Source organism: Peromyscus maniculatus, chromosome 6 (genome assembly GCF_049852395.1).
Source record: "Peromyscus maniculatus bairdii isolate BWxNUB_F1_BW_parent chromosome 6, HU_Pman_BW_mat_3.1, whole genome shotgun sequence".
NCBI lineage: Eukaryota > Metazoa > Chordata > Mammalia > Rodentia > Cricetidae > Peromyscus > Peromyscus maniculatus.
Genome location: NC_134857.1, coordinates 45,725,396 through 45,752,256, shown reverse-complemented (window position 1 = coordinate 45,752,256; position 26,861 = coordinate 45,725,396). Strand labels below are relative to the sequence as shown.

Genomic DNA, 26,861 nt, shown 5'->3' with positions numbered 1-26,861 from the left:
TAGCATGGTAGGTCCCAACTCCATTAAAGAAATGCTCAAAAATATTAGCTCCCATTATTATTTTTGACAACTTTGCACATATACAATGTATTCTGGTCATATCTACCCATTTTTACCCTCTCTCATTCCTTTCCCGCTCCTTCTGACTCACTTCTTCCCAACCTGGCCTCCTCCTACTTTCACGTCTTTCTTTGGACCCACTGAGATGAATTTGGGTTCTTGACATGAGGATGAGTACGGGGTCACTTGCTGAAGCTTGGGACATTTATCAGTAGCTATACCACTGAACAAAGTTATACTCCCTTAGTCCCAGAACCACTTAACTGCCAGTTGCTCCTTGGGGAATTGTAGACCCTCATAATCCCCTCCCTCATCCGGGATGGAATGCTGAAGGTCTTGTGCAGGTCTCATATTGTTATCTGCAGATACTGTGTGTTCATAATGGCCACACCATAGCCAGAAAACAGTGTTTCCTAACATGTCTCCTAATCCTCTGATTGTTCTTTTTTTTTTTTTAAGTATTTACTTTTTTTTTTTTTTTTTTTTTAAATGTGCATTGGTGTTTTACTAGGGGCACCAGAATAGGGCGCCAGATCTCATTACAGATGGTTGTGAGCCACCATGTGATTGCTGGGAATTGAACTTAGGACCTCTGGAAGAGGGTGGAAGAGCAGCCAGTACTCTTAACCACTGGGCCATCTCTCCAGCCCCAGATGTTCTTTTTAGAGCAGAATACTCAACGGTCACTAATTCTCAGCACTTTTATCTAGTTATAAGTATTTCCATCAAATGCTACTCACTGCATGAAGAAGCTTCTCTGGTCAAGGCTGGGAGCAGGAGTAGTCTTTGATTACAAGCATGTAGTTATATAGCAGTTTGGCTACTTGTCCTGTTAGCAAAACAGTGGTAGTAGGTTTTGCTGTAGGTCAGTGACCTGCCTCAGCTATAGGCCATTCACCACATGCATAGTACCAGACACTTATTCCTTTCCATAGAACAGCCCTCAAACCCAGTCAGAAGGCAGCGGGTACTGTTGGTTATCCCCACATAGTAATGCCACTATTTGCACCAATGAGCAGATCTTGCCTGGTACATGGTCCTTAACTGGGTAAGATACTGACTTTTCTCCCACACTGTCCTGCAGAAAACCTGCTAGTGCTATGGAAACTAGAGAGCAAGAAAGAAGTTTCCAATCAGTTTCTTCTTGATTTCTCCATGTCCTGCAGGTGGGGATATATGATGTCTTCAGCAACAGAGTCTGGAGAAAATCTTTGTCAGCTATACCTATGACAGAAGATTAATATCCAGAATAGTCATAGCACTAAAGCCAAACTGAGCATTAAGATAACACACAGTAAAATGGACTGTGGAATAGAAGAGAGCGATTTCACTTAGTTCTAATAGGCAACCAAGAGCAATGGCCACAGCCTGTATTGTTTCAGGAGCTCCTGCAGTCTTCTTGACCAACAAACATAGGGAGTGGTCTACCCTAAGTGCTGAGAATTTCATTTAAAGACTTATGACTTCTAGGGAGAGCAGTACTACCTCCATTCAGACTTCTAAATTTGAACTTGGTCTTTTTAAAAATTATTATTATTATTAATTAAACCTGTTCTTTAACAATTCCATTCATGTATATAATGAATTCTGATTACTCTCACTCCCTACCCTCTCTTATCCTCCTACCACCCATGTCAGCCCTCCCTCTTCCCTATAAATCTCACATTTGTATCATTTTATTTTGGGATCCAGCGAGTTTAAACAGACCTCTCTGGGTGATCATGGCCTTAGAACTAGCCATTGGAACCTGGTGGGCTCCCTAATGGACATAAGGCTGAAGACAGTGACTCCTCTCCTAGAATCTAGTAGTACCAATACTTCAACAGGGAGTGGTGAGGCCCTGTGAGCCCCTCCCTCATCCATGACTGACAGTTGACCGGACCAGTCTTGGACAGGCTCAGTGCAGCTACCCTCGGCCACTGCTGCTGATTGCAGTGGTGGTGTCAGAAGATGACCTTCCACAGCCTCCTCCCTGACTTCTGGCTCTTGCGTTCTTGTTGCTCCCTCTTCTGCAGCTTTTCCTGAACCTTAGCTGGGGAGGTCTACATGTCTTATTTAGGGTTGAGCATTCAACTGTCACTTGTTCTTGGCACTTTGAGCAGCCACGAGTCTCTGCATTCTCCGTTATTCACTGCAAAGAGAGACTTCTCAGGTTAGGCTAGGCGTAGTGTTTATCTATGTATAAATGTAGATAATTAGAAGGCTGTGGGTTTTTTGTTTTGTTTTGTTTTGTTTTGTTTTTTTAGCAATGTCAGTTTATCTAAACAGCAGTAAGCTCTTTCCTAGGGCCTATGACTTCACCAGCCCCCTAGTTTGGGCTGGTTTTATAGTACCATGTGTAGCTAGAGTTTTCCTGTTTTGCCCACAGTCAGGACAAATCTTTGTCACCCGCCAGTCCCACAGCCGCTCAGACCCAACCAAGTAAACACAGAGACTTATATTGCTTACAAACTGTATGGCCGTGGCAGGCTTCTTGCTAACTGTTCTTTTATCTTAAATTAACCATTTCCATAAATCTATACCTTGCCACGTGGCTGGTGGCTTACCGGCGTCTTCACATGCTGCTGGTCATGGTGGCTGCTGCAGTGTCTCTCCGCCTCAGCCTTCCGCTTCCCCTAATTCTCCTCTCTCCTTGTCCCACCTACTTCCTGCCTGGCCACTGGCCAAACAGTGTTTTATTTATTGACCAATCAGAGCAATTTGACATACAGACGTCCCACAGCAACCATGCATGGATTCTCTCTTGTGGATAGGGCCTCAACTTCAACCAAGCAGCAGTTGGTTACCTCATAGCGGGTGCATGTTGCTAGGCAGGTTGGCATTATAGTTCTTCATGTTCACAACCCTAAGACTGCTGAAGCCTCTTGTCCCCTAGCAACCTGTGTGGAGCCCCTTGGTGCACTATGGGAGCTAGCTGGCAGGGAGGAACTGCCTGCCTCGCTCCAGCTTTATTTCTGTTTCTTGCAGCCAGTGTGTATGGGATCCTCAGCAGTTGTGTCTTACCATCCAGTCCTGGCAGACAGCCAAGTGCCCAGAGCCTGTCTGTATTGTGTTGGAAGTCTCCCTTAACCACCAGTTCACATGAAGGCACCCCACACCTGGCACTGGAGGTTTTGATTACTTACTCATGGCTTCTAGGCACGGCATTATCTGCCATGCAGGCCATTTCCCTACTAACTCTTTTTTTAAATAAAAGTTTTATTTAGTTATCTTAGAAAACAGATATTTAAAAAACATTCTCTCTCTCTCTCTCTCTCTCTCTCTCTCTCTCTCTCTCGTGTGTATGTGTGTATGCGCACGTGCGTGTGCATGTGTGTGCACACACGTGTCATGGCCTGTGTGTGGAGGTCCGAGGACAGCTTGTGGAAGGTAGTTCTTTCCTTCAACCACGTGAGTTCTGGCATTCAAACTCAGGTTGTCAGACATGGTAGCGAATGCCTTTATCCTCTGAGCCCGCAAGCCTAAAACAATAGGTTTCTCTATTTTTCATAATTCTTAGTTTTGATTAACCTTCCCCCTCCTTCTCTCCATGCCCAACTCCATCCCTGTTTAAACATCTCTACACCTAGTATCCCCCTCCTTCCTCTTGTCAGATATACACTGGACAGAGGATTAACACCTAGAATATACAGAACACTGAAACAACTAAACATTAGATAATAACCTAATTTTAAAGACTAGGCTATGGGACTGAGCAGAGAGTTCTCAAAGAAAGCTATAAATGACTAATAAACACTAGTGTTTGACATCGCTAGTCACCAGGGAGATGCAAATTCAAACACTTTCATATTTTGAGATCCATCTCACCCCACTCAGAATGGCTATTGTCAAGAAAACAAACGGCAGAAATGTCAGCGAGGAGGAGAGGAAAGGGGGATCTTTATTCACTGTTGGTGGGAGTGTAAACTGGTACAGCCACAATGGAAAGCAGTATGGAATGTCCCAGAAAACTAGCAGTGGAACTTGCATAGGACTTGGCCACACTTCCTGGGCATATATCCAAAGGACTCCACGTAGCCTGTCACAGAGATGCCTGTACTTAGATGTTCACTGTTGCTCTATCCACAACAGCTAGGAAAGTGAGTCAGCTCACGTGTCTGCCAGCCCACGAATGGCTAATGAAAATGCGGTGCTTAGACATCACAGAGTCCAGTTCAGCACCATACAAATGTGAAGTTATGAAATGTATAGGAAAATAGATGTAGCTGGAGAATATTATAGTGAGCGAGGTACCCTAGACCCAGAAAGACAGACACCATGTGTTGTCATGCAGATCCTCACGTCAGTTTTTCAGATTTCTGTATTCAAATTGTGTTGATACCTGTAGATGCCAAGAAGCAAGAAAGGAGTCCAGAGATTGCAGGTGGGGAGGCTGAAAAAGAAGGGCTAGAGTAAACACATGATCTGCAAATAGAGGAGGGGACTAGGTATGGAAAGTTTCCTGCTCCTCCTCTTTAAGCTGTTGCCAGTAGTATTCACGATGAATGTTTTCAGAATCCAATTGTGACCCATGCTGTGATCAGGACTTCCTGGCAGACACACACACACACACACAGAGAGAGAGAGAGAGAGAGAGAGAGAGAGAGAGAGAGAGAGAGAGAGAGAGAGAGAGAGAGAGAGAGAGAGAGAGCTTTGTCTCTTTACTGGACAGAGAAATTAAAGCCATAGAGGCCTTATAGGAATTTACCATTAGTGCTCAGGTAGGCTTTATATTTGTGCCCTAATGGGATGCATATGCATCAAATGCTCGTTAGTGAGGGCAGAGGAGAAATGTGCAGAAAAGTTGAATGTTAGTTACAGTAAAAGATACAGGAGAGACAGGAACACCTTTCAGAAGAACTTTACTATTTCTAAATCAAAGAGCCTTAGGCACAGCTGGGGAAGGAATAGCATTTGAAAAGCCACAGTATTCTTCCTGCACCCCAACGAGATGTCATCACAGGTATTACATGAAATAAGGTTGCATGCTGCTCTTGAGTCAGTTAGAGATTTTCACCTAATACCTGTGAGAGCCTGAGCATCCCAGACAGTCACCTTGGGACTTGACTAACCCAGTTCACTATTGGTATGAGCAATATAAAGAGCTAACTTTATGTCGAATGTCTCCATGCCGCTGACTGTCCTGGGAGTTTTGCTTGTAAGTTTTAAGCATGATCTGACACTGATTTGTTCAGTTTTTATCTTTAATACCTAGTTCTCAAACCTTTTCACCCCCCCCCCAAAAATCTACCCCTCAGCAGTCTGTCTGCTCCCCTCTCCTTTCTGTCTCTGGGTAGACTTTTTCTTGACAATATTTGACCTTTTAAAACTGCCTGGTTTCTTTCATTCAGTTTTGTGTTTTCTATTTTTTTTACTACATCAACACATTTGTTTATGCATTCACTTATTGTCAGTTGAGATGATAGCAGCAGTGATTTTCTTGGACAGAGACTCTGGGTAGCCCAAACTAGCCTCAGCATGTAATCTCCCTGCTTTTATCTGTCCATTGTTGAGATTACAGGTGTGTACCACTATGCCTGGTCTAAGCCCCTTCTGAGTTTTCCAGTGGTCATCCCTGAAAACATACAAACAAATAACATTATATGGGCTGAGAAGATTGCATTTATATATTTAGGAATATATATTATATACATATACATACATGTATGTAGCAACAATTCATGAAAAAAATCGCCATGAATTTTAAAGAGCATTTAGGCATATATGAGAAGACTTATAGTGGGGAAATAGAAGGGCGAAATGAAGATATTGTGTTATAATCTCAAAAAAATAAAATAAGTATTTTTTAAAACTGAGAAGGAGCTTAGACCAGGCATAGCTTTGTGTTTTCAAGATTCACTCACATTGTGGCATATATATGCTGTGTTCAGTTTTGTTGCCTAACCACCCACCGTATGTATATACTACATTTTATGTATTTTATTCAGTAGCTGGAGAATGTTTTGGTAGCTTTCACTTTGTTGGTTGGGAGAAAGTATTGTCATGCATATTCAGATACAGGATTTTACATCGCAGTAGAATTGCTAGGTAACAATGTAACTCTTGCACTTGACCAACTGCTGAACCATTTCCCAGGGGAACTGCATCATTTATATTCCCTGACTGTGTCTGAGTTTCTTCTTGTCGTCACTCCCCTACCTTTTTAGTTAGAGCTATCCTAACAGAAGAGACATGGTACCTTCTTGTACATTTCCACTTTGCTCTTCACTAATGATGTTTATTGACCATTATCTTGTGGGCTTATTGGCCATTGGAATGGTGTTGATGAGCATTGAAGTGTTTGATAGTTAACTTTTCTCTAGAGGAGAAACGTGTGTGTGTGTGTGTGTGTGTGTGTGTGTGTGTGTGTGTGTGTGTGTGTGTTTGTGTGTGTGTGTGCGCGCGCGCGCGTGCAATGAGGTGGCATGTGGAGATTTTACTGTGGTAAAGAGTAGTGGTTAAATATGTAAGGCTATAGTCAAGATTATAAGAATATTTTGTAGGGAGAAAACTTAGAGGGTACCTAGGAAAACTAAATTTCACATAATACAATGTATAGTCATTTAAAGAATATCTAAAATACTTGTAATTGTTTTCTAAAAGAAAATCACTGTGAAATTTTTGGTTCATTTCTTTTTAGGTCTTTAGGTTTTATGGCCCACATTTCCGTACCTATTTAGTCTGTTTCCTATGATTGCCCCCAGCTGGGCAGCTGTTTCCCAAGAGAACTCACAAAGGCAGATCCCTGCAGCGCCTGACTAGAACTAAGGGTGTAGGGTGGTGTAGACACCACGGAAGTACTGAATGGGGAGTCAGACCTGGGGTCCCGTTCCGGCTCCATCAAGTCCCAGGGAAGGAGGTACAACCAGAGGCTCCCAACCCTTCCAGCTCTAGACTCATTCATTTGAGTGTATGTTCTGCAGGTTGGGCCGCCGAAGGAGAACCATGAAGCTGTGCAGAGAGCTCTCGGACCTGGTGGTGTACACAAACTCCGTGGCAGCCCAGGATATTGTGGATGATGGTAAGGTCCAAGAATCTCTCATTCGTCCCAACACTCATGACTTTTCTTTGTCGTTGCTAGTTAATGTTGTCACTGATCAGATCGTTCCGACACATGTCTGTGACTGTATGGATTCTCATTTGCCAGGAAAATGATAACTAATGTGATTGTGAGCTCACATACGGGGCTGTGTTAATCGTAGGTAGGTGCCTGATTGCCTGGAGGTCAGAGAAGTTTCCTACAGGATGGAGAAGGCTTTTATTATTCTGACAATGACAATGTCAGGTCTCACTCCAGGACTCGAACTGTGGAGACCTGACCTACCTTCATGATCAGGTCACAGATGGCCATTTCAAGTGTGAATGACCAGAAGGAGTGAATTAATTAGCTATAACAATAACCTGGAGAGACCACATTTTCTCATTAAACATTTTGACTTTGAATAAAGTAGTTTATTTCACTGACTGAAATTTTAACAAAAAGAATAGACATATTTCAGCATCACTGGTTCTCATGGATTTTTCCTTTGTTCTTTTCTTTTTAAAAATGATTTATATATTGTGTGTATATGAGTATCTTGACTACATGTATGTATGTGCACCACATGCATGGTTGGTGCCTGTGGAGGCCAGGAGTGGGTGTTCGATCCCCTGGAACTGGAGTTACAGAATACTGTGGGTGCTGGGAACCAAACCAAGGTCCTCAGAGTACTCTTAACTCAGAGACATCTCTCCATCCCCGTCTCACTGCTTTCCACTGTATCAAGCTAGGAGGGTCCAGTCACAGTTGTCCTCATCTTTGAGTCTCCTAGTTGTTCTTTCCCTCCTTGTGTCCTGTTTCATTCTGTCACCAAATGTTTATTGAGATACAAGAGTCCTGTGGTGCTCCCGTCACCAAATGTTTGTTGAGGAGCAGTTATCCTGTGGTGCTCCCATCACCAAATGTTTATTGAGATACATAGACCTGTAGGGCTCCCATCACCAAATGCTTACTGAGATACAATAGACCTGTGGTGCTTCAATCCATTTTAATTATAGCAGAGTGAAATGGCGGCCAGAATGTCCATTTTCTCAGTGGTCTCAGCACAAAGACAGCAGTGTGGGAAAAGGCTCTTGTCCTCACAGGCCTCGGAGTCTTCCCTGGGTTCTTTTTTCTTGGCCATAAGCCACAAGTACACTTTCTGTATCCATTGAAAGATGACTTTTCTTCAACCTGGGTTTAGATTTCCTCCTGAAACAATGGCAGTTATGCAGAATTTAAATGAACACTATCTGTGAGAAAAGAGAAACCTCAAGACTCTCAACTAGCAAACGATGTTTTTTTTAATGACTGCCCATGGCTCCCAGATTAACCCAGGGATTAGCTGAATGGAGTTGAATGTATAGCTGGTTTACAGAATGAACATGTTTATTAATAATACCTTTGGGAATCACAAGCCTAGTAGCTTTGGGAAAACAGTTTTGAGTATTGTTTACCTCTTAAACTCCATCTGGTTTGTCTTTAATTTTTTAAAAAAGACACAAAATGAACAGTACATAATGAGTATGTTGCTTATCTCTCTGCAAAACAACTCAATTCCATTAGAATACTAATTAATGCGAGCTTAGTAAGCAAGGTCATCTTAACGATACCCTGGCGAGCCTGTTTATGTGGAGAATCAGAAAAAATAACTCAGGTATTGATCAGCAGTGATGCTCCATATGAACTGGGCTTGTCGATAAGTGTATTTTCTCCTGCTCTATTCAATGCATTTTCCATCAGAATCTGGACATACATTCAATTTCAGTTTTGTTGAGATGCATAAATTCTGTTCATGTATTCTGTCCATAATATATACTAGTAATTGTTTTCAGAGAACAGGCCCATGCTAGAGAAAATCACTAGGTTGAAAACTACAGTCCTCCCATCTCTTCCTCTTGAGCTCTGACTAGTTCAGGTTCCAGCTATGAAATGTCACTGAATGTCACTGACTCAGTTGTCAATTTTTCCCACCCATGGGAGTATAGCCCCCAGGACAACAGGTACCCTGGCAGACCACGTTGCCAACAAGCAAAGCCGGACAGCTATGGTCTGAGCACAGCAACTGCATTCCATTCTTGGTTTCCATGGATTTAGACTCTCACCTTGTCAGAGTCTGGTGAGAATGAGACTCTGGGCGAGCCTGCTCTTTATTCAGGCTGGTCCTCTGCAGCAGGCCCGGTAGACACAGGAGTACACAGGTTCCAGGATGTGAGGTTTGGTAAATGTGGGTAACAGCTGTGGCACTGTGATGATGGCTCAAGAGATAGATGGGGACAAAATGGGGAATGATTAAAGTTTTATTGCACACGACCCCCACATCTGTAGATTCTACATTGACAACATTTTCTTGTCCAAGCAGAAACCCAGGTGCAGGCACCATGCATTTCTGCCTCTCTCCATTTTTATGCTTTACTACTGAGTTACAGCAATATATCTTTTCTTGTGTTGATTTTGGGACAGTGTCTAAGTTGCCTGAGATGGCATTGAAGTCACTTGCTTAGTGCAGGCAATCCTTCAACTTGGAATCTTCCTCCTGGCCTCCAGAGTTGCTGGCATTACTGCATGGGCACTATCTATCTTGTGCCCCTCTTCAAACAGATTTCTATTGACTCTATGAGGGATCAAATCACCTTCAAAACTCAAGCTCTTTTTTTTTCCAACATGACATTTTTTCCTTCACTAGTACATGTATTTCACATATGCTTTTTACTTTTTACATTTTCAGACCTATATGTTGCTTATATGTATGTACATGTCTATGTATGTAGCACACATGTGGGAGTGGGCATGCATATGGAGTCCCAAGGATGTAGAGGCCTGAGGTTTATGTTGGAAAACATCCTCCATTGCTTTTCCACCTTATTCACTGAGTGGGGTCTCTCCATCAAACCCAGAGCTCACCAATATGGTTAGTCTTGCTAGCTATATTGGTGACAATGCTGTGGGGCTCCATTGTCTTCACCTTCCCAAGGAGGAATTCCAGGCAGGCCACCACAGCCACTGAACTTTTATGTGGGTTTTGGGTATCTGAACTCTGGTCCTCATAGTTACACGTCAAGTGCATAATCACTGAGCCATCTCCCCAACCCAACATGCATGTTTTTAATGAGCATCTTCAATGTTTGTCTCCCTGGTGTCAGGAGTAAGTTGTATATGTGGCTTCATCCATTCACTGTCACCTGCATCTTTGCCAAAGATACAGCTTATGTCATGAACCTACAAAATAATTTTCCTTCCTGCCTCTTCTTGCTGACCAGACATGAATCAATGAAATAACTGGAATCTGGGAGAATATGGGACCCCACAATGGGGGCACCTTAGCAAATGAAGTTCTTATTCGGCTTTGCATTGGCAACAGAGTCCTAAGAATGGAGTCTTAAATGGGTCTTTTTTTTTTTTTTTTTTTTGGTCAGAAGTTGCTTACATTGTGGCTTGTTAAATGGCAAATTTTGTCTAAAACTTTGTTCATACCTGTTTATGTTTGACTTAAACCTTTCTCAGTCTCTAACCAGCTACAGCTTAACGTGATAGATAAAGATACTTTAACTTCTTGTTCTGATAAGCAGCTGAGTCTCAGTTAATTACAATGGGGTCCTCTTCTGAGGAGGGTTCAGTTAGCACACATGAGCTGCCACCAACCAGAGTGTCTCTAAGTTTTGTTTTTCCTGACACTTTCTTTTGGTAGTTCTACCTATAACTTGCCACGGAGTGGGGTGGGTCGCTCTGAACCCATTTTGATGCTGTGGTGAACCTTTAATTTGTGAAAGGTCTTTGGTGGATTTGATATGTCTAAAGTCTTTCATTGGACAGGTTGGATCCACTTCTGCTGTGGGCTGTGGGTGGGCTCTGGCGTTATCCAGTCTTTTAAGAGAGTGTTGGCTTTGGTGCGTCTATCACTTTCCCTGTTTCTTTGACTGCTAGGGACCACAGGGAATGTGTTGTCCTTCAGTGAGACAAGAGCACATCAAGTGGTCCAGCAGAAGTCAGAGCAATTCATGATCTACAACCAAAAACAGCTCACAAGGATTTACCCCTCTGCCTACCGCATCGACTCCAGCAACTTCAACCCTCTGCCCTATTGGAATGCAGGCTGCCAGCTAGGTGGGTGTGGCCTGAGAGGACCGGTCCTCGGCATCCCCTCTCTACCTTGCTGACTGTAAGTTGTTTCTAATTCTCTCAAATGTTCAATGTTCACAGTGGCTCTGAACTACCAGTCTGAAGGACGAATGATGCAGCTAAATCGGGCAAAATTCAAGGCAAACGGCAACTGTGGCTACATCCTCAAGCCACAGCAGATGTGCAAAGGTAAGCGCCGGGGTCACAGCTGTATCTGAATGCAGGTGATACTCCGCTATTTAAAAGTTTTGAATTTATTATTATTGTTATGAATGTGGGCATGCTGTGGGATGTTAATGTATGTCCTGTGGGAGCCCTTCTTGGGTTCCTTGTGGCGTTACCCAGCAGGTTTGCATAGAGGATGATTAGGACCATGGGCCTGAGTGCAGGTGTCTGAGATGGTCTGCACTTGGCTGTGCTGGGGGATGGTCTGTATGTCAAGTTGCTCTGATTGGTCAATAAATAAAACCTGATTGGTCGTGGCTAGGCAGGAGGTATGGGCAGGACTAACAGAGAGGAGAGATAAAAGAGCAGGGAGGCAGAAGGAGACGCTGCCAGCCACTGCCAGGACAAGCAGCATGTGAAGATGCTGGTGAGCCACGAGCTGCCTGGCAAGGTATAGATTTGTAGAAATGCGTTACTTTAAGATATAGGAACAGTTAACAGGAGGCCTGCCACGGCCATACAGTTTGTAAGCAATGTAAATCTCTGTGTTTGCTTGGTTGGGTCTGAGCGGCTGTGGGACTGGCGGGTGACAGAGATTTGTCCTGACTGTGGGCAAGGCAGGAAAACTCTAGCAACATGGGCATGTGTGTTTATATGTATGTTAGTGGAGGTCAGAGGGCAGCTTTGTGGAGTCTCTTCTCTCCTCCCACCGCTGTGGGCGCCAAGGACTGGGCTCAAGTCTTCAGGCTTCACGGCAAGAGCGTTACCCACGAACTGGATTTGTCTAACTAGAAGTTAGACAACAGAGTTTCTGTTCTCGACTTAATTTCAGATTTTCTTTCTGTTCCCTGTAATTTGTTCTAGACCCGAGATAGCTTAGACAATGATTGGAATCTGGTATAACTGCCCTTCTTGCGATGCTACAGGCATTCAAATAGATTGTCCATCCATGTCATGGTTGCACTGTCGACATGGCTTTAAAGGATCCCATCCCCTGGCTTTTGGAAAGAGTGTAATGAAAACACAGCTATGGAAGTGCCTGCTGCTGCTTCTGCTGAAAGTCACATTGATGGTTACATGATAATTTCTTACTTCTAGAAAACACTGTGATAAATGACACTGTTGTGTGTTTGGCAGACTGTGTGTGTGTGTGTGTGTGTGTGTGTGCGCGCGTTCTCCTATGCTACTGACCTCTACCTTACTTGGCCTAGGTACTTTCAACCCTTTTTCCGGTGATCCACTTCCTGCCAATCCCAAAAAACAGCTCATCTTGAAAGTGATCAGTGGGCAGCAGCTTCCCAAACCCCCTGACTCTATGTTTGGAGACCGAGGCGAGGTAAGTCACATCTGACTGCCTAATTAGTTAGGTATGAGATTATTTTATTGCGTTTAAGCAGTCATCTCAGTGTCTTTAGGGGTATGTGTGTTGGGGGGTACAGAGGTTTATATATGAGAGTGTGTGTGTGTGTGTGTGTGTGTGTGTGTGTGTGTGTGTGTGTGTTGTGTGTGTCTATGTATACATGTGTGTGTGTGTCTATGTATACGTGTGTGTGTGTGTGTGTGTGTGTGTGTGTGTGTGTGTCTATGTATGCTTGTGGGTGGGTATATACCTGTGTCTGTGTTCCTAAATAAGTCTTGACTTCCACTTACCAGGCATGAGCCGGTTTTCTGTCAGTCACACAGAGTTCCTGCAGGGCTGTAGTATCACCTGCTTTAGAGGCTTGAAGGCATGATATTAGTTCACAGTTCAAGACTGATGCTGGCAGTCTGGATGTAAAGAACAAAGGCTGAGTTCTTCATTGGCAGAAACATGACCCAAAGCATGTATTTAGCTTCTAAATCGCACATGTCTGGCAATCTTCCTCACTGCCGCCTGCTCCTTGGCCTCATGTTTTGTGGCCACGTGCAGACTGCTGTCACCAGCTGCTGTCCTTCTCTTGCAGGATACAGCAGCCTTTTATTTTCTCCCCACTGGCCAGTCAGTCCCGGTTCCATGTCCTCCTCTCAGGGCTTCCCATTGCTACAGGCTCTCGGCGCTTTCACCCTCTCAACTATCGCCCCTGACCTTGTGGATGGGGCCATACAGCTCTGCGTGTTCATACCACTGTGAATGCTGTGTGTCAAACTCTATCTGACCTGTACGCAGTTCAGTGCAGTGCAATACTGTAGGACACACACACACTTCACCTCCCTAGGCTCATCCCCTTCTTCATAGTGCGGTAGGGTGTAGTACAGTACCGCAGGACACACTCACCGTTCTTCTCCCTAGGCTTATCCCACTCTTCATAATGGCTCTTTCCAATCTCTGTACTTATTGACAGTTAGCACAGTGCCCAGGTATAGAAAGGAACACATCATGCAGGGCCATGGCCTCCGTGTCTGCTGCAGCTTTCTCCGATGGACCCATCACTGTTTTCCTTTCTTGTTTTTACCTTCTGCTCTGCGTTCAACAGCAGGACTAGTTAATTGGTATAATCAGAAAGTTTGTGCTTATTTCTTTATGTCTGCAGAAAGGAATGCACATTTCTTGTGTCTCTTAAGCTTTTCATTTTGAGAAGTCTTTAGCTCCAGAAAAGTTGCAAGAATAGTCCAATGGATCTCCTCAATTCACTAATTCAATGATTAAATTTTATAACACACGTTTGCTGTCCCCTCATGTTTACGTATTTTGTTAAGTATGTCTGCTGGGGGTTACATGTTTGCTTTCCTTGGCAGTCATTTGTGACTGTCTCACTACTTGATTAAGAACAAAGATATTCTCTTGTAAAAGTACAATATTATCTAATATAGTACCTGTATCTAACCCTTTCAGGTTATCCTCAAATTGTCTATCTTCTTTTGTTTTTCAATTCAATCATCAGCAACTTTTTATTGCCATTTTTCTCCAGTCTTCTGTGATTCAAAATAATTCTCCAGATTTTTTATTTTGATCTTATGACATTGGAACAATGTAGCCATCTTACTCATGGTAGACCTTTAAGTTGCTTCCAGTGTTTGACCATAAGATTGCGACTTCTCTGAGATTCTGTGCATGGGTATGTGAGAGTCTCCTACCTTGGTTGGGTATGTATCCTGAACTGAAATTGTAGGTTCTTTGAGTAAAAGCTTGTGTAGAAGAATTTAATGTTTTAATTCCACTCTTCACTCATGTATCTAAAAATACTGTACCTGGTTCTATAATTCTTTGAGTAAGCATGTAGTAAAATCAAGGTTATTGAAATATGAACACTTGGCTAATTTATTCTCAGAATCATTAACACTCATTTGCATGTGACATGGGCACTAATACTTCCTCCCTTTTCTACAGATCATTGACCCCTTCGTTGAAGTTGAAATTATTGGACTGCCAGTAGACTGTTGCAAGGATCAGACTCGGGTGGTGGACGACAATGGTAAGATGGCGGTCGGTGTGCACTCCCGAGGAGGTGCCCTGCAGTTTGGACCAACTAGGAAAAGTGTCCTGTTTAGAAGAGCAGGATGGCTGAGATCTGTCACTGCCATCTGCAAGTGTGTTCAACACACGGATAAAATTCAACCACTCGCTAAGCTTCTGATTCCTTTCTGAACAAGGAAAGTAAGTTCTGTCAAACATGTGGTTTCAGGAGGAGTCAACCACTGTGCCCTATAACATGCCTCACGCTCCTTAAATGATGACAGGCTGAAAATCAGAGTCCCCCAGTGAACAAACGAGATTATCCTTTTTGTCGACTCTGTCATGACCCCCCAGTTACTTCTGCAACTAAGGAAAGAAGGTTTGGCTAACACCTGAAGAACTGAGATGGATACGTGGTACATTTTGATGAAGTTATTATAATCAAGACCCCTAGGACTCTTGCTTGGCCTTTCTATGGAAAAGCATGAGTGTCTTCTTAAAGACCTGGACTCCAAACTCACCCAGGGGAATACTTCCTAGTGTGTTGCTTATAATGTGTTTTGTGTGTTCTCATAAATGAGTCTCCTTGAAACTTTCATTCCTGAGGCTGATGTGTTTAGTCAGTTTCTCTTGGCTTTTGTTGTTGTTTGTTTGTAGCATGAAAGTATCTAAAGATTGGGCCAGAATTCTCTGGCCCATTCATTTCTGAAATATGGCGAGTGGCCAGCATTTCAATAGTGGCAAGAAGGCATTACCTTTACCCAAATTTAGCATATTTTTCTGGATAATCTTATAAAATTATATTTGCTTGTTCTATATTTGACAAGTAATATTTCATACATATTTTCTTAATTTATATTAATTAATATCCTAAAATGATTTGAAATCAAGGTTATCAAAACATTTGAGAAATCAGCAGTTCGCAGGGAGCCCCCTTGTAGGAATGTTAGTTGTTCAAAAGTAAAGTGAACCCGTGAGGAAATAACATTCTTAAAGCCATTCTTATGTTGTATTTTTTTCAGGGCTCAGGAAGTTGTTCCTTCTTTTCTCAGTTGCAGATGTAACTGAGGGGTCATGACAGAGTCAACAAAAAAGATAATCTCTTTGGTTCACTGCAGGGACTCCCTGATTTTCAGCCTCTCATTATTTAATGAGCTTGAGGCTTTTTATAGGGCAAAGTGGAAATTATTAGGGGACAAACCACAGGCAGACTATTGCAGTATTTGAACCAAGGCATCTGCTTTCTTTTTCATGTTCAGTGCGAACAGAAATAGAGTAACTTCTTGCTTCACGAGAAGCCACTAAGAATGTGCAGTGCACAGTCTAGTTTGGGCCTCCTGCTCACTGTAGGACCTTCAACACATTTCTGTGAATAGCAGTTCTATAAACTATATAATGAGTAACAAATGTTTTGGACTTTCAAAAGTATAAGCATGTGTTACTTGTATAAATTTGAAAAAGTTGTAGTTCGAAACTTGATAATGTATGTACGTTTCCCTTACTTAGACCATAACAAACAGGGTGTGGTGGCTCATGTCTGTAGTCCCAGCACATGGGAGGTGCAGACAGGAGGATCAGGAGTTGTAAGACAACCTGGACTACTGCATGAAACCCTGTCTCAAAATACAGAACAAAGGGAATCCACAAGCCCCTGCCCTGCTGCTCTTACAGGGTTTCTCTAGGAATTAAATAGGACTGTTGTACACAACAGAATCAAAAGCTATAAAGAACCATATGAAATGGTGGTTCTTGGTGGTTAGTTACTCCAGCGGGAAAAGCTTTGGTAGATGAGAAATAGGGTTCTTTTAGGGGGTAACTTTCTATAATGTTTCTGCTAAAATACTCTTAGAATACTACTATAATTTTTAAGCTTATTGAAGTTTTTTAGTGACGATTAAGAAGCTTCCTGATACAATGGGCATCAGAGATTAATAGAACTGATGTGATGTGATAATTTACAGGCAATTTTCCTACCAATTATTTTCTGATAGTGTAGTAAACTCAGAGGCTTTCCTTCAGCAGGGCATCCTGGAGAGGCTCAGGCATTTGCATGAGTTTAATAACCATTACAAGCAATTTTCACTGTCTGCTCTACAGACGTTGTTACTAAATCATTTCCAACCAAGCCCTTTGCTTTTGCTGATTTTTCTTTTTCCTGTTTCTCTAAGGATTTAACCCTGTGTGGGAAGAAACCCTAACATTTACAGTCCACATGCCAGAAATAGCTTTAGTTCGGTTCCTTGTGTGGGATCATGATCCAATTGGAAGAGACTTTGTGGGACAAAGGACCGTGACCTTCAGCAGCCTAGTACCTGGTAGGTGTAAACTGGCCTTTCCTTTCTGGATTGGCTATTCCTTTTTTGTTTTTGTTTGTTTTCTACTGTGAAAGAGAAGTATATAGGGTCTATTATATGGTGGCTTACTGGTTTCTCTTTGGAAGGTTTAATACATGACATGGGTCCCACAGGATATTTGTCAAATTCATTATGTAAATCATGTTATATGATAGATGTGATGTAAAATGCGAGAATGATAAATAAGAGATACGTAATTCTGTGGTATTCTCTGGAAAGCCAAATTCGACCCAAAGAACCAATTCTTTTTGGTTTTGCAGGCTACCGGCATGTCTACTTGGAAGGACTCACAGAAGCGTCCATCTTTGTTCACATTACAATCAATGAGATCTTTGGAAAGGTGAGAAAGAGCATAAAACTGTAGTGTAACCTCAAGAAAGTTACTGATTTCATTAAAGGAATGTACATTTGACAAAGTCTTCTTTTGTGGGTGTCTGTGGGGAGCACAGAAAGCTCAGGCAGTGTCCCTGTCCCTGTCCACCTCTACTCAGGAGGTGTGCTCATTCCTTCTTCCCAGAGGTTCTCTCTAGGTTTAATAGAATTGAGAAGACTACCATACTTTCAGGCAATCATTTTATGAAAATAATGAAGACCATTAAAATTTGAATTTTATTGTAATTCTAAAAGTGACCTCATTTTCTACAGTAGGAAATATATCTCAGAGGTTTGATGAATAGCCTATGCTAATCTAGCTATGATTCCAGCCAGGTCTAGGCAGGATGCATTCATATGGAATAATTGTAAATTGAAAATCAAAAAAAGTGTGAATGGCTTTAAAACTACCCACAGAAGAAATGGAGAGAGGGAGAGTGGAAAGACAGATGGGGGAGTTAGAATGAAAGGGGGAAGAAGAGGGAGGTGGGAAGAGAGAAGGAGAAAGAGATGGACAAAGGGAAATAGGGAGAAAGGGAGATCAAATATCACAAAGATATATCTAGTTTTCTCCCTTCTCTGTAGAATGGGATGGTGGTTTGGACCCCAGCAGGTGCTCCTCTGGTCATGCCAAGTGCTGGAGACTTGGCCCCTGTCAGGGATTTTCAGGACCAGATGTGACTTGGTGGGAATGTCGAATGGAACAGTGCCCAGGATTTCCCCACACTGCTTGTGACCATAGTCTGTGTTGCCTGGAGTTTGTCCAGAGTACTGGCATTCTCTCTGAATTCACTCTCCATGTGTAAATGTGAGGTGAAAATGGTACCTGCCTCATAAGTAGGTTTGTTATTCTCTAAGAACCACCTGCCATGGAGTAAACAAGCATACTACTGGCGAACATCATTGTCACTGTGGCCACAATCCAACTGGGAATTGAGTAGGACTATAGGTTGAGCCTCGGATCAGTCAGCAGAAGGGAACAAAGGATTTTTATTTCTGAAAATGCTGGTGGTGAAAACGTTCAGTCTTGCATTCCTGGTTATACAGCTTGTTGGGCTCTGTTAGCCTAAATGGAAACATACATAGATGATTTTAAGATGATGCCCGAATACCAGAAAGCCAGTTTAACTATGTAATGTCTCTAACTTCACTCAAGGTGGTGGGGAACGATGAGGCACACAACATTTGTTTAAAATTTAGCCCAGAAATAAAATACAAATAAAGTATTTTATGTAACTTTTGTTTCATTCCTAAATAAATGACCAATTTGGAGTCATTTATTATTTTCAATGTATGTTTGGGTTGGGATGCTCGTACCATAACATGGTGGTGTTGAGTTGAATAAGGAATGAACAGAAGATGGGAAGGTATTAGAGGTGGGAGGAAGGGTGTGTACAGGTCGGCACACTAGTCTTTTATGTTGACTGGCACTGCCTACTTGAATGAGCCCAATTGTGTTTTGTTTTGTTTTTGTTTTTGTTATTTTTGTTTTTTTCCTCCCCTGCAGTGGAGCCCTCTAATCCTCAACCCCAGTTATACCATACTACACTTTCTAGGAGCTACAAAGGTAGTTTCTCAGCATGGCCCTGCATTCTCCCTGGCATAGTCTTGTGAAATGACTGTGGTGGCATGCCCCCTCCTGTCTCTCCATCTTCTGCTTACCATTTGGAAACACACATTTGTTGCTTCAAGGCTGCCGAAATTTTGTCAATTTGTCACCTGGGGAAACTTTTCTACCATTTTATCATCTCTGGGTAGGAAAGTTCTGGAAAGGTTGGCCATGAAATTGAAAGACTGCCTTCCTCACAGAGTAACGTTGATGAGCTGTGCATGGTATTGTGTGAGCCCACTGTGAGCTGCTTTCTTATTTTGAACGTCCTTCAATCAATGGCTGTAAAATTTCACTTCATGTTCATTCTTCATGGAGCTGCCATTTCAAACTCAAGTCGTTCTTACGATGGCATGTGTTTAATTTGTGCTTGGTCCTTTTTTTTTGTCCTCAGAATAGACAGCTCCAAGGTCTGAAGGGACTGTTCAATAAGAATCCCAGGCACAGTTCTTCAGAAAACAACTCCCATTATATTAGGAAGCGATCAATTGGAGATAGAATTCTGCGGCGTACAGCCAGTGCTCCGGCCAAAGGCAGGAAAAAAAGCAAAGTGGGATTCCAAGAAATGGTTGAGATAAAAGATTCCGTCTCTGAGGCCACAAGAGAGCAGGACGGTGTCCTTCGGAGGACCACGCGGAGTCTGCAAGTGCGCCCTGTCTCTATGCCGGTTGACAAGAGTCTTCTGGGGGCTTTGTCGCTGCCCATATCCGAAGCAGCAAAAGACACAGATGGAAAAGAAAATTCTCTGGGTAAGGTGCTTTCGGTTTCTCTAAGCTGCATTTTCGTCCCTTGTTTCCATTACAACATAGTTACCATTCTGCTATTAAAATATTCTGAAAAATAATCAACTTCTAATGTTAATTCTATGCAAGAGGATGTAAACTTTGGGTAAGAAAGTAAAAAGTGAGCTATTTCCTCCTCTACTATGGCCTTGAACTTAACATTTCCATCCGTGGGGAAGGGGAGGAGCATTGGTGTGATGGCTTTGCGCATGCGCATGCGGCTCTGAGAGGAAAGGGAAACCTACAAAATGAAAACAGTGTTGGTTTCTGAGTGGTAGCGGCCTAGATCAGGGACAAGGGCTTTAAAGAGGCCTTGTTCTTAGATTGTCCCAAGGTTGGACCCCAGCAGGTGCTCCTCTGATCATGCCAAGTGCTGGAGACTTGGCCCCTGTCAGGGATTTTCAGGACCAGATGTGACTTGGTGGGAATGTCGAATGGAACAGTGCCCAGAATTTCCCCACACTGCTCGTGACCATAGTCTGTGTCACCTGGAGTTTGTCCAGAGTACTGGCATTCTCTCTGAATTCACTCTCCATGTGTCAATGTGAGGTGAAAATGGTACCTGCCGCATAAGTAGGTTTGCTATTCTCTGAGAACCACCTGCCATGGAGTCAACAAGCATACTACTGGCGAACATCATTGTCACTGTGGCCACAACCCAACTGGGAATTGAATAGGACTGTAGATTGAGCCTCGGATCAGTCAGCAGAAGGGAACAAAGGATTTTTATTTCTGAAAATGTTGGTGGTGAAAACATTCAGTCTTGCATTCCTGGTTATACAGCTTGTTGGGCTCTGTCTGTTAGCCTAAATGGAAACATACATAGGTGATTTTAAGATGATGCCCGAATACCAGAAAGCCAGTTTAACTATGTAATGTCTCTAACTTCACTCAAGGTGGTGGGGAACGATGAGGCACACAGCATTTGTTTAAAATTCAGCCCAGAAATAAAATACAAATAAAGTATTTTATGTAACTTTTGTTTCATTCCTGAATAAATGACCAATTTGGAGTCATTTATTATTTTCAATGTATGTTTGGGTTGGGATGCTCGTACCATAACATGGTGGTGTTGAGTTGAATAAGGAATGAACAGAAGATGGGAAGGTATTAGAGGTGGGAGGAAGGATTGAATGCAGCTGCATTACTTTTCACTATTTAAAATATTTTTTTGTAGTTGGAAATGTTCATGGGGAAAAGATGCTGTTAAAAGCCCATTGCTGATTCCACTTGGAAAAATCTTTTCTTCCCTAAGGTGTGGTTGAGGCAGCATTTTCTTCCTATGATCTCACTTCCCTGCTCTGGATGGTGGCAGGGGAGGAGACGTGCCCACGGCTCTTGCTCGGTTGCAGGCTTTGTAAGTGTAGGAGTTGGGAGCCATCTTCCTCCTTAACTTGGAGTATGAATGGACTCATGGGGACAACCTGATGATAAGAAATGGCCACTTTACAATGTGACAAAGAGCTCTTGAATTTGTGTCTGTGACTTCCCTTCATATTCGAAAACTGTGTCCACTGACTGTTTCTGGAATTATCTCAAACAAGTAGACTGTAATACCTTGCTTTTGCATTTTAGCAAAATTAGTCTTTATCCAAACAATATAATTCCAGTGATTTATTTTCCCACAAATGCTGTTTTGCTTGTATTGGTTCTTATTATAAGATCTTCTAGGGAGAAAAGAAAAGCCAGTTTTTGATTACTTCATTAGAAGAAAGGGGAGAGGCGAAAATTGAAAATTTCCTAGTTTGCAAGGCCCTGGAGCCTACCAAGTACTGGAAAAATGGTTGAAATTTTGCTAAGAATAGTGTCAGAGAAGAGAGGACATACATGGCTTTAAATGTAGTTTAAAAACCTATTACAGCAAAGTAAAACTGTCCAATAGAAATCTGTACTAACTGGTCCTAGCTGCAGAAGATGAGCTGGGAAGGAAGACCAAGACAGAATTTCTTTCCTACATTTGAAAAGATATAAGAATTAATTGTATGGATTAAATTTACAGCAAATATGAAATGATACCTAATCATTGCAGGGATCCCAGATAATTGCAGACAAAAAATAAAGTAGAGAAAAAGGAGAATACAAAATTCTAAATAGTCTGTCTCTACAAAAGTGTTCGTTTTGGAAATGATGTTATGGGATTTTAATTGTTTACAATTTGGGAAGCTTAATTTTTTTATATGATGATTAAAATTTTAGTGAGGAGAAAATATTTTAGTGAAAAAATTCTTCATTCACATATCATGACTTCGAGAGAGTTAATAGTCAATTAAATAATCAGATAAAAATAACTGAACATTGAATTGCCTCAGCACATATCAAATAGGATGAGGTATCCTGGGTTATTGTGAATTGTATGTTTTTACAGTTTTCCTTAATTACCATTGTATTACCACTTTGGATATAAAGTGGGAAATAATATAATACAATTTTTTTGTACTGAAACAAAAAAATTATCAACAAAATATTAAATGTTAGTAGTGATGTGGAATTGATGACTGGTCATCTGGTAATCTTTTCACTTTAAGCCAATAGATATTCATAGTTTTGTGCGCATATTGTACATTCCAACTGTGTTAGAAATTAATTGGTTAGATTAAATATTTTGCCAAAATGTTGTTTTAAATGATATCGTGTGTGGTTTGCTTGTTGCTTATACATAAATGACATTGAAAGCTGACAGTGTCTTGTTTCCAGGTACCATAGTGCATTGTTTAACAGAGCTGTCTTGTTCTGTTTTTATTGCCATGCTTCTCTGTAGTACAGATCTGACTAGGAAGCAGCGTAAGGTAATCCTCACCATGAAAGCATAGTAACTCATTGACATTTTCTGGACAATGAATATTACATCCTCAGCTGATGTAATAGACATTCAAAAGGAAGCTCAGTGAAGTTCCTATAAATATATTTTACCATTTATCCATCACACAGACACTGTGTTGCAAACTTCTGCTTATTCCATAATTATATTCTGTCACAATGTAAAACAGATTTGCATTTCCCATTTGTCTGTGTCAAGACAAACGTGAGTGTCAGCAGAGCCTACAGAAAGTGATACACTTTACCTAAAATGCTGTTTGTTTTCTTTAGCACAGGACAAGCATGGCGGAAGAAAGGGCGAGACAACTATAAAAGACCCACAGTTTTCCAATTTCAACAAAAAGTTCTCCTTCTCCTCCAGTGCCCTCCTCCACAAAGATGCCAACCAAGGGGTCCACACTGTCTCAACCGCCAGTGTACCCATCACAGAACAGTGCGGAGGACCAGGTCCAAAGGGTGGGAGAACCAAACCAAATGTGGCAAATGACTGCCAGGAAACCCACTGTCCCAAAAAATCCCTCTCCCCAAGGCAGCATTTGGCACTTGATCCTGCGACGAAGGGACCACAAGCTCTCTCTGGGATGAAAACCAACCCAAAGGGGTATGCTGAGGCCTCCAGGGAAGGCAAAAGCATGTTGTCCGAAAGTCTTCTCTCTCGGAGTGCTCTGGAGATGGAGACCCTGGAAGGCAGTAGGCTCAAGGGCCAAGCGGCAACATCCTTTTCTCTATCTGATGTCTCTGCGCTCTCTTCTGACAGCCCTGATTTGCACTCAACTGCTATTCTTCAGGACACTGAAATTTCCAATCTCATTGATGATGTTACTTTAACAAATGAGAATGAGCCGGGCAGTTCCATCTCAGCACTGATTGGTCAGTTTGAAGAGAGCCACCACCGGGCTAACCTTGCTGTGGTCTCTCGTCTCCTTTGCACTGATGTGACATCAGAAAGTGCTCCTTTGCCTAACACAGTGGGTCTACAAACACCCTTCAAGCATGGTTTCCCCCAGGGGAAACCCAAGGCCTCCTTCTTGTGCTCATCTCCTGAGCTGATCAAGGTCTCTAATGCTGAGACCACCAAACCTGCAAATGACACTGTTCTTCGTGAAATGACTGCCTCTCCCTTCTCTAAACCAAAACCAGGTAATGACCCTTGTGATAAAGCCAAGGCAAGGGTCATAGAAGGCAACTTGCCTGGGTCCCCTGATGCTTCTCCTGGCCAGTTTCCCAAAAGCCCCATTCATGGAAAGGACCCGAGACAAGTGATGAATAGCCCTCCTCTTCCCACTGAATTGGGCCTGGAAGATGTAATAGACCCTGCGCTCTGTGTAAATTCTGCAGAGAGCAGCCTTGTGGAAATCGATGGAGAATCTGAAAACCTGTCTCTAACGACCTGTGACTACAGGGGAGAGGGTCTGAATCAACTTGTTTCTCCACTAGAACTGAAGCACAGCCAGGAGATGGAGGAGCAGGTCCAGAGAGGCTTCAGGAATGGGTACTGTAAAGAGACCCTCCTGCCTTCTGCCCCTGAAATATTCAACAATATTCAAGGTGTCAAAAATCAAAGTATCTCTCACCTAACCTATCAGGGTGCTGGCTTTGTGTATAACCATTTCTCAAGTTCAGATGCAAAAACAAACCAGCCTAGGGCTCCAGATATGCATGCCCCCACACCCACGCAGTCAACACATGCTCCTTTGGTTGCTTTGAAACTGCCAAGTCCTTGTAAATCCAAAAGTCTGGGGGACTTAACATCAGAGGACATTGCGTGCAACTTTGAAAGCAAATACCAATGTATTAGTAGAAGTTTTGTGACAAACGGCATTAGAGACAAGAGTGTGACTATGAAGACAAAGTCTTTAGAGCCTTTAGATGCCCTAACTGAACAGCTCCGAAAGCTTGTGTCCTTTGACCAAGAAGACAGCTGTCAAGTGCTCTATTCAAAGCAGGATGCCAATCAGTGTCCCAGAGCGTTAGTCAGAAAGTTGTCCTCAAGAAGTCAGAGCAGAGTCCGAAACATTGCCAGTCGTGCCAAGGAGAAGCAGGAAGCTGGCAAGCAAAAAGCTATGAGCCACAGCACTAGAGGAGGAGTGGTCCTCAGAAGTAAGCCTTCAGCTCCTGCTCTGGCTGTGAACCGACACTCCACAGGCTCATACATCGCAAGCTACCTGAGGAACATGAAAGCTGGTGGCCTGGAGGGCCGAGGCATCCCAGAGGGAGCATGCACAGCCCTTCGGTATGGCTACGTGGACCAGTTTTGCTCAGATAATTCAGTTCTGCAGACAGAGCCAAGCAGTGATGATAAACCGGAAATTTATTTTCTTTTGAGACTGTGAATTATATAAAGCTACATTTTCATTGTTTACATGATATTCTGTAGGATGTTAGAATTTTTCCATCATCAGTGAACATGATCCTTGGCTTTGAAATGATTTTCAAGTGTGTTTTTGAACTTGTATTTGGGTCTCCCTCTGACTTCCTGTGTTCTCTCACTTTATGCATTTGTAGATAGATTCTGTGACATTTCCCAGGAACCCATGATCTCTTTCCCCCAAGGTATTGTAAATTGTGTCAGTATGAAATGTGTGCATGCCCTCGATGTGAAACTTCTCAGCAGTTTGGGTCACAGCGTGTGCATGTTGCACAAAAATGCTCTTTCCTGAGTCCTTGGGTCACAGTCACAAGGCTGTCATTTTTACTCACTGAGCGTTGAGCTCATTAAGACTAGAGTTTCCAAAGATAAATGGATTCTGTATTTGAAGCTACATTCTCCTTCTAAATTGAAAGGCACAGATTCAACTTTATAATTCATTTAAAAGAGTTGTTTAAAATAGTTACCTTGCCCTTTATGATTTCCTCACCCCACCCAAAGTGGGAATTCCATGAAGATGGATACCATCTCTCCAGTCCTCAAACCCCTTTTAGAATAGGCTTTAAGGAAGAAAGTGAACTCTGTATATAAGGACAAAATGGTTTGTTTTGCATAAATTTTGTTACATATTTTTGCTAATGGCTTTGTATGTAACAAGAATTCAGTTGCCAAACTGTCTGTCATACTTTTGAAGTATGTCTTGAAGTGTCTCTGATGTGAAATAATGAAAATAATGGCTTTCAGAATGAGAAACTTCAGCTGGCCATGGTGGTTCACGCCTTTAGTCCCAACAAAGGCAGATGGATCTCTGAGTTTGAGGCCAAGCCTGATCTATATAGTAAAGTCCCGGTCAACCAGACCTACAGTGTAAGACCCTGTCTTCAAAAAGAAAAAAAATAAAGGAAAAGAGACTTACATTAGACTTACAACTCAGAGTAGTGCAAACAGAAAACTTCCCCAAAGATTTCAAGAAAAAAAATGTATTTTCTCATAATCCAAGTGAATAGGTAATTAAAAGAAACCTTTTCCCTTTAGGGACCAAGTAACTCTATTTTAGTACTGACATATATTATTTTCATCGTGAATCCATTTTTTATTGCATGTTCAGGTGTCATTTGCTTTTTGTACCATGATTTACAATGATGTTCTTCCTGGACTTCATAAAAATATAATTAAAACAGATTTTGAATACTTGGTGGTTTTATTTATAAAACAAAAACAAACAGAACCACAGCTGGAGTTTGGGCATTAACTGTTGAGTGCGGGGCCAGGAGTGCTTGGATATGGCTTCCTTTCAGTGTGCTTATCGAGGAATTGGGAACGTTCAGTGTCAGGGATGGTTTTATACAGCAGTTTATGTCTCTGGGTATTTTCATTATGTTGAAGAAATATTCATTTTTTTGCTTTTAATTTTTAGATATGTTTATGTGTTGCTGGAGGGCTTCTCTCCAGGTTCCCCAAGCCCCGCAGTCCCACAATCCACTTATAAAATAATCACTCAGACGCTTATATCACTTATAAACTGTATGGCCGTGGCAGGCTTCCTGCTAACTGTTCTTTTATCTTAAATTGACCCATTTTTATAAATCTATACCTTGCCACGTGGCTGGTGGCTTACCGGCGTCTTTACAGGTTGCCTCTCCTCGCCGTGGCTCCAGTGTCTCTCCTCCTTCTTCCTGTTTCCCCAATTCTCCTCTCTCTTTGTCCCGCCTATACTTCCTGCCTGGTCGCTGGCCATCAGTGTTTTATTTATATAGAGTGATATCCACAGCATTTATGTGTATGAGTGTTTTGCTTGTATGTATGTACAGCATGTGTGTGCCTGGTACCTGAGGAGGGCTGAAG

The 26,861-nt window shown here is 42.3% G+C and overlaps 1 protein-coding gene across 6 annotated transcripts in view; it reads left to right on the top strand.

The window, feature by feature from the left end:
- The window catches only part of Plch1 (phospholipase C eta 1), a 221,904-nt gene extending 195,702 nt beyond the window's left edge, over nucleotides 1–26,202 (top strand). For 3 of the 6 annotated variants that reach the window (XM_042279098.2, XM_076574184.1, XM_076574185.1), the window contains 10 exons: nucleotides 6,963–7,060; nucleotides 10,982–11,161; nucleotides 11,258–11,365; nucleotides 12,553–12,677; nucleotides 14,649–14,733; nucleotides 16,883–17,029; nucleotides 17,329–17,408; nucleotides 18,948–19,007; nucleotides 19,444–19,798; nucleotides 22,919–26,202. In XM_042279098.2, the coding sequence (XP_042135032.1) occupies nucleotides 6,963–7,060; nucleotides 10,982–11,161; nucleotides 11,258–11,365; nucleotides 12,553–12,677; nucleotides 14,649–14,733; nucleotides 16,883–17,029; nucleotides 17,329–17,408; nucleotides 18,948–19,007; nucleotides 19,444–19,798; nucleotides 22,919–24,981 (3,301 nt within the window). In that variant the 3' untranslated portion in view covers nucleotides 24,982–26,202. Of the gene's footprint in view, nucleotides 1–6,962; nucleotides 7,061–10,981; nucleotides 11,162–11,257; nucleotides 11,366–12,552; nucleotides 12,678–14,648; nucleotides 14,734–16,882; nucleotides 17,030–17,328; nucleotides 17,409–18,947; nucleotides 19,008–19,443; nucleotides 19,799–22,589; nucleotides 22,618–22,918 lie in introns of all 6 variants that reach the window. The other 3 variants (XM_042279101.2, XM_076574186.1, XM_076574187.1) reach the window with 2 other exon arrangements.
- The last annotated feature ends 659 nt before the right edge of the window (nucleotides 26,203–26,861 follow it).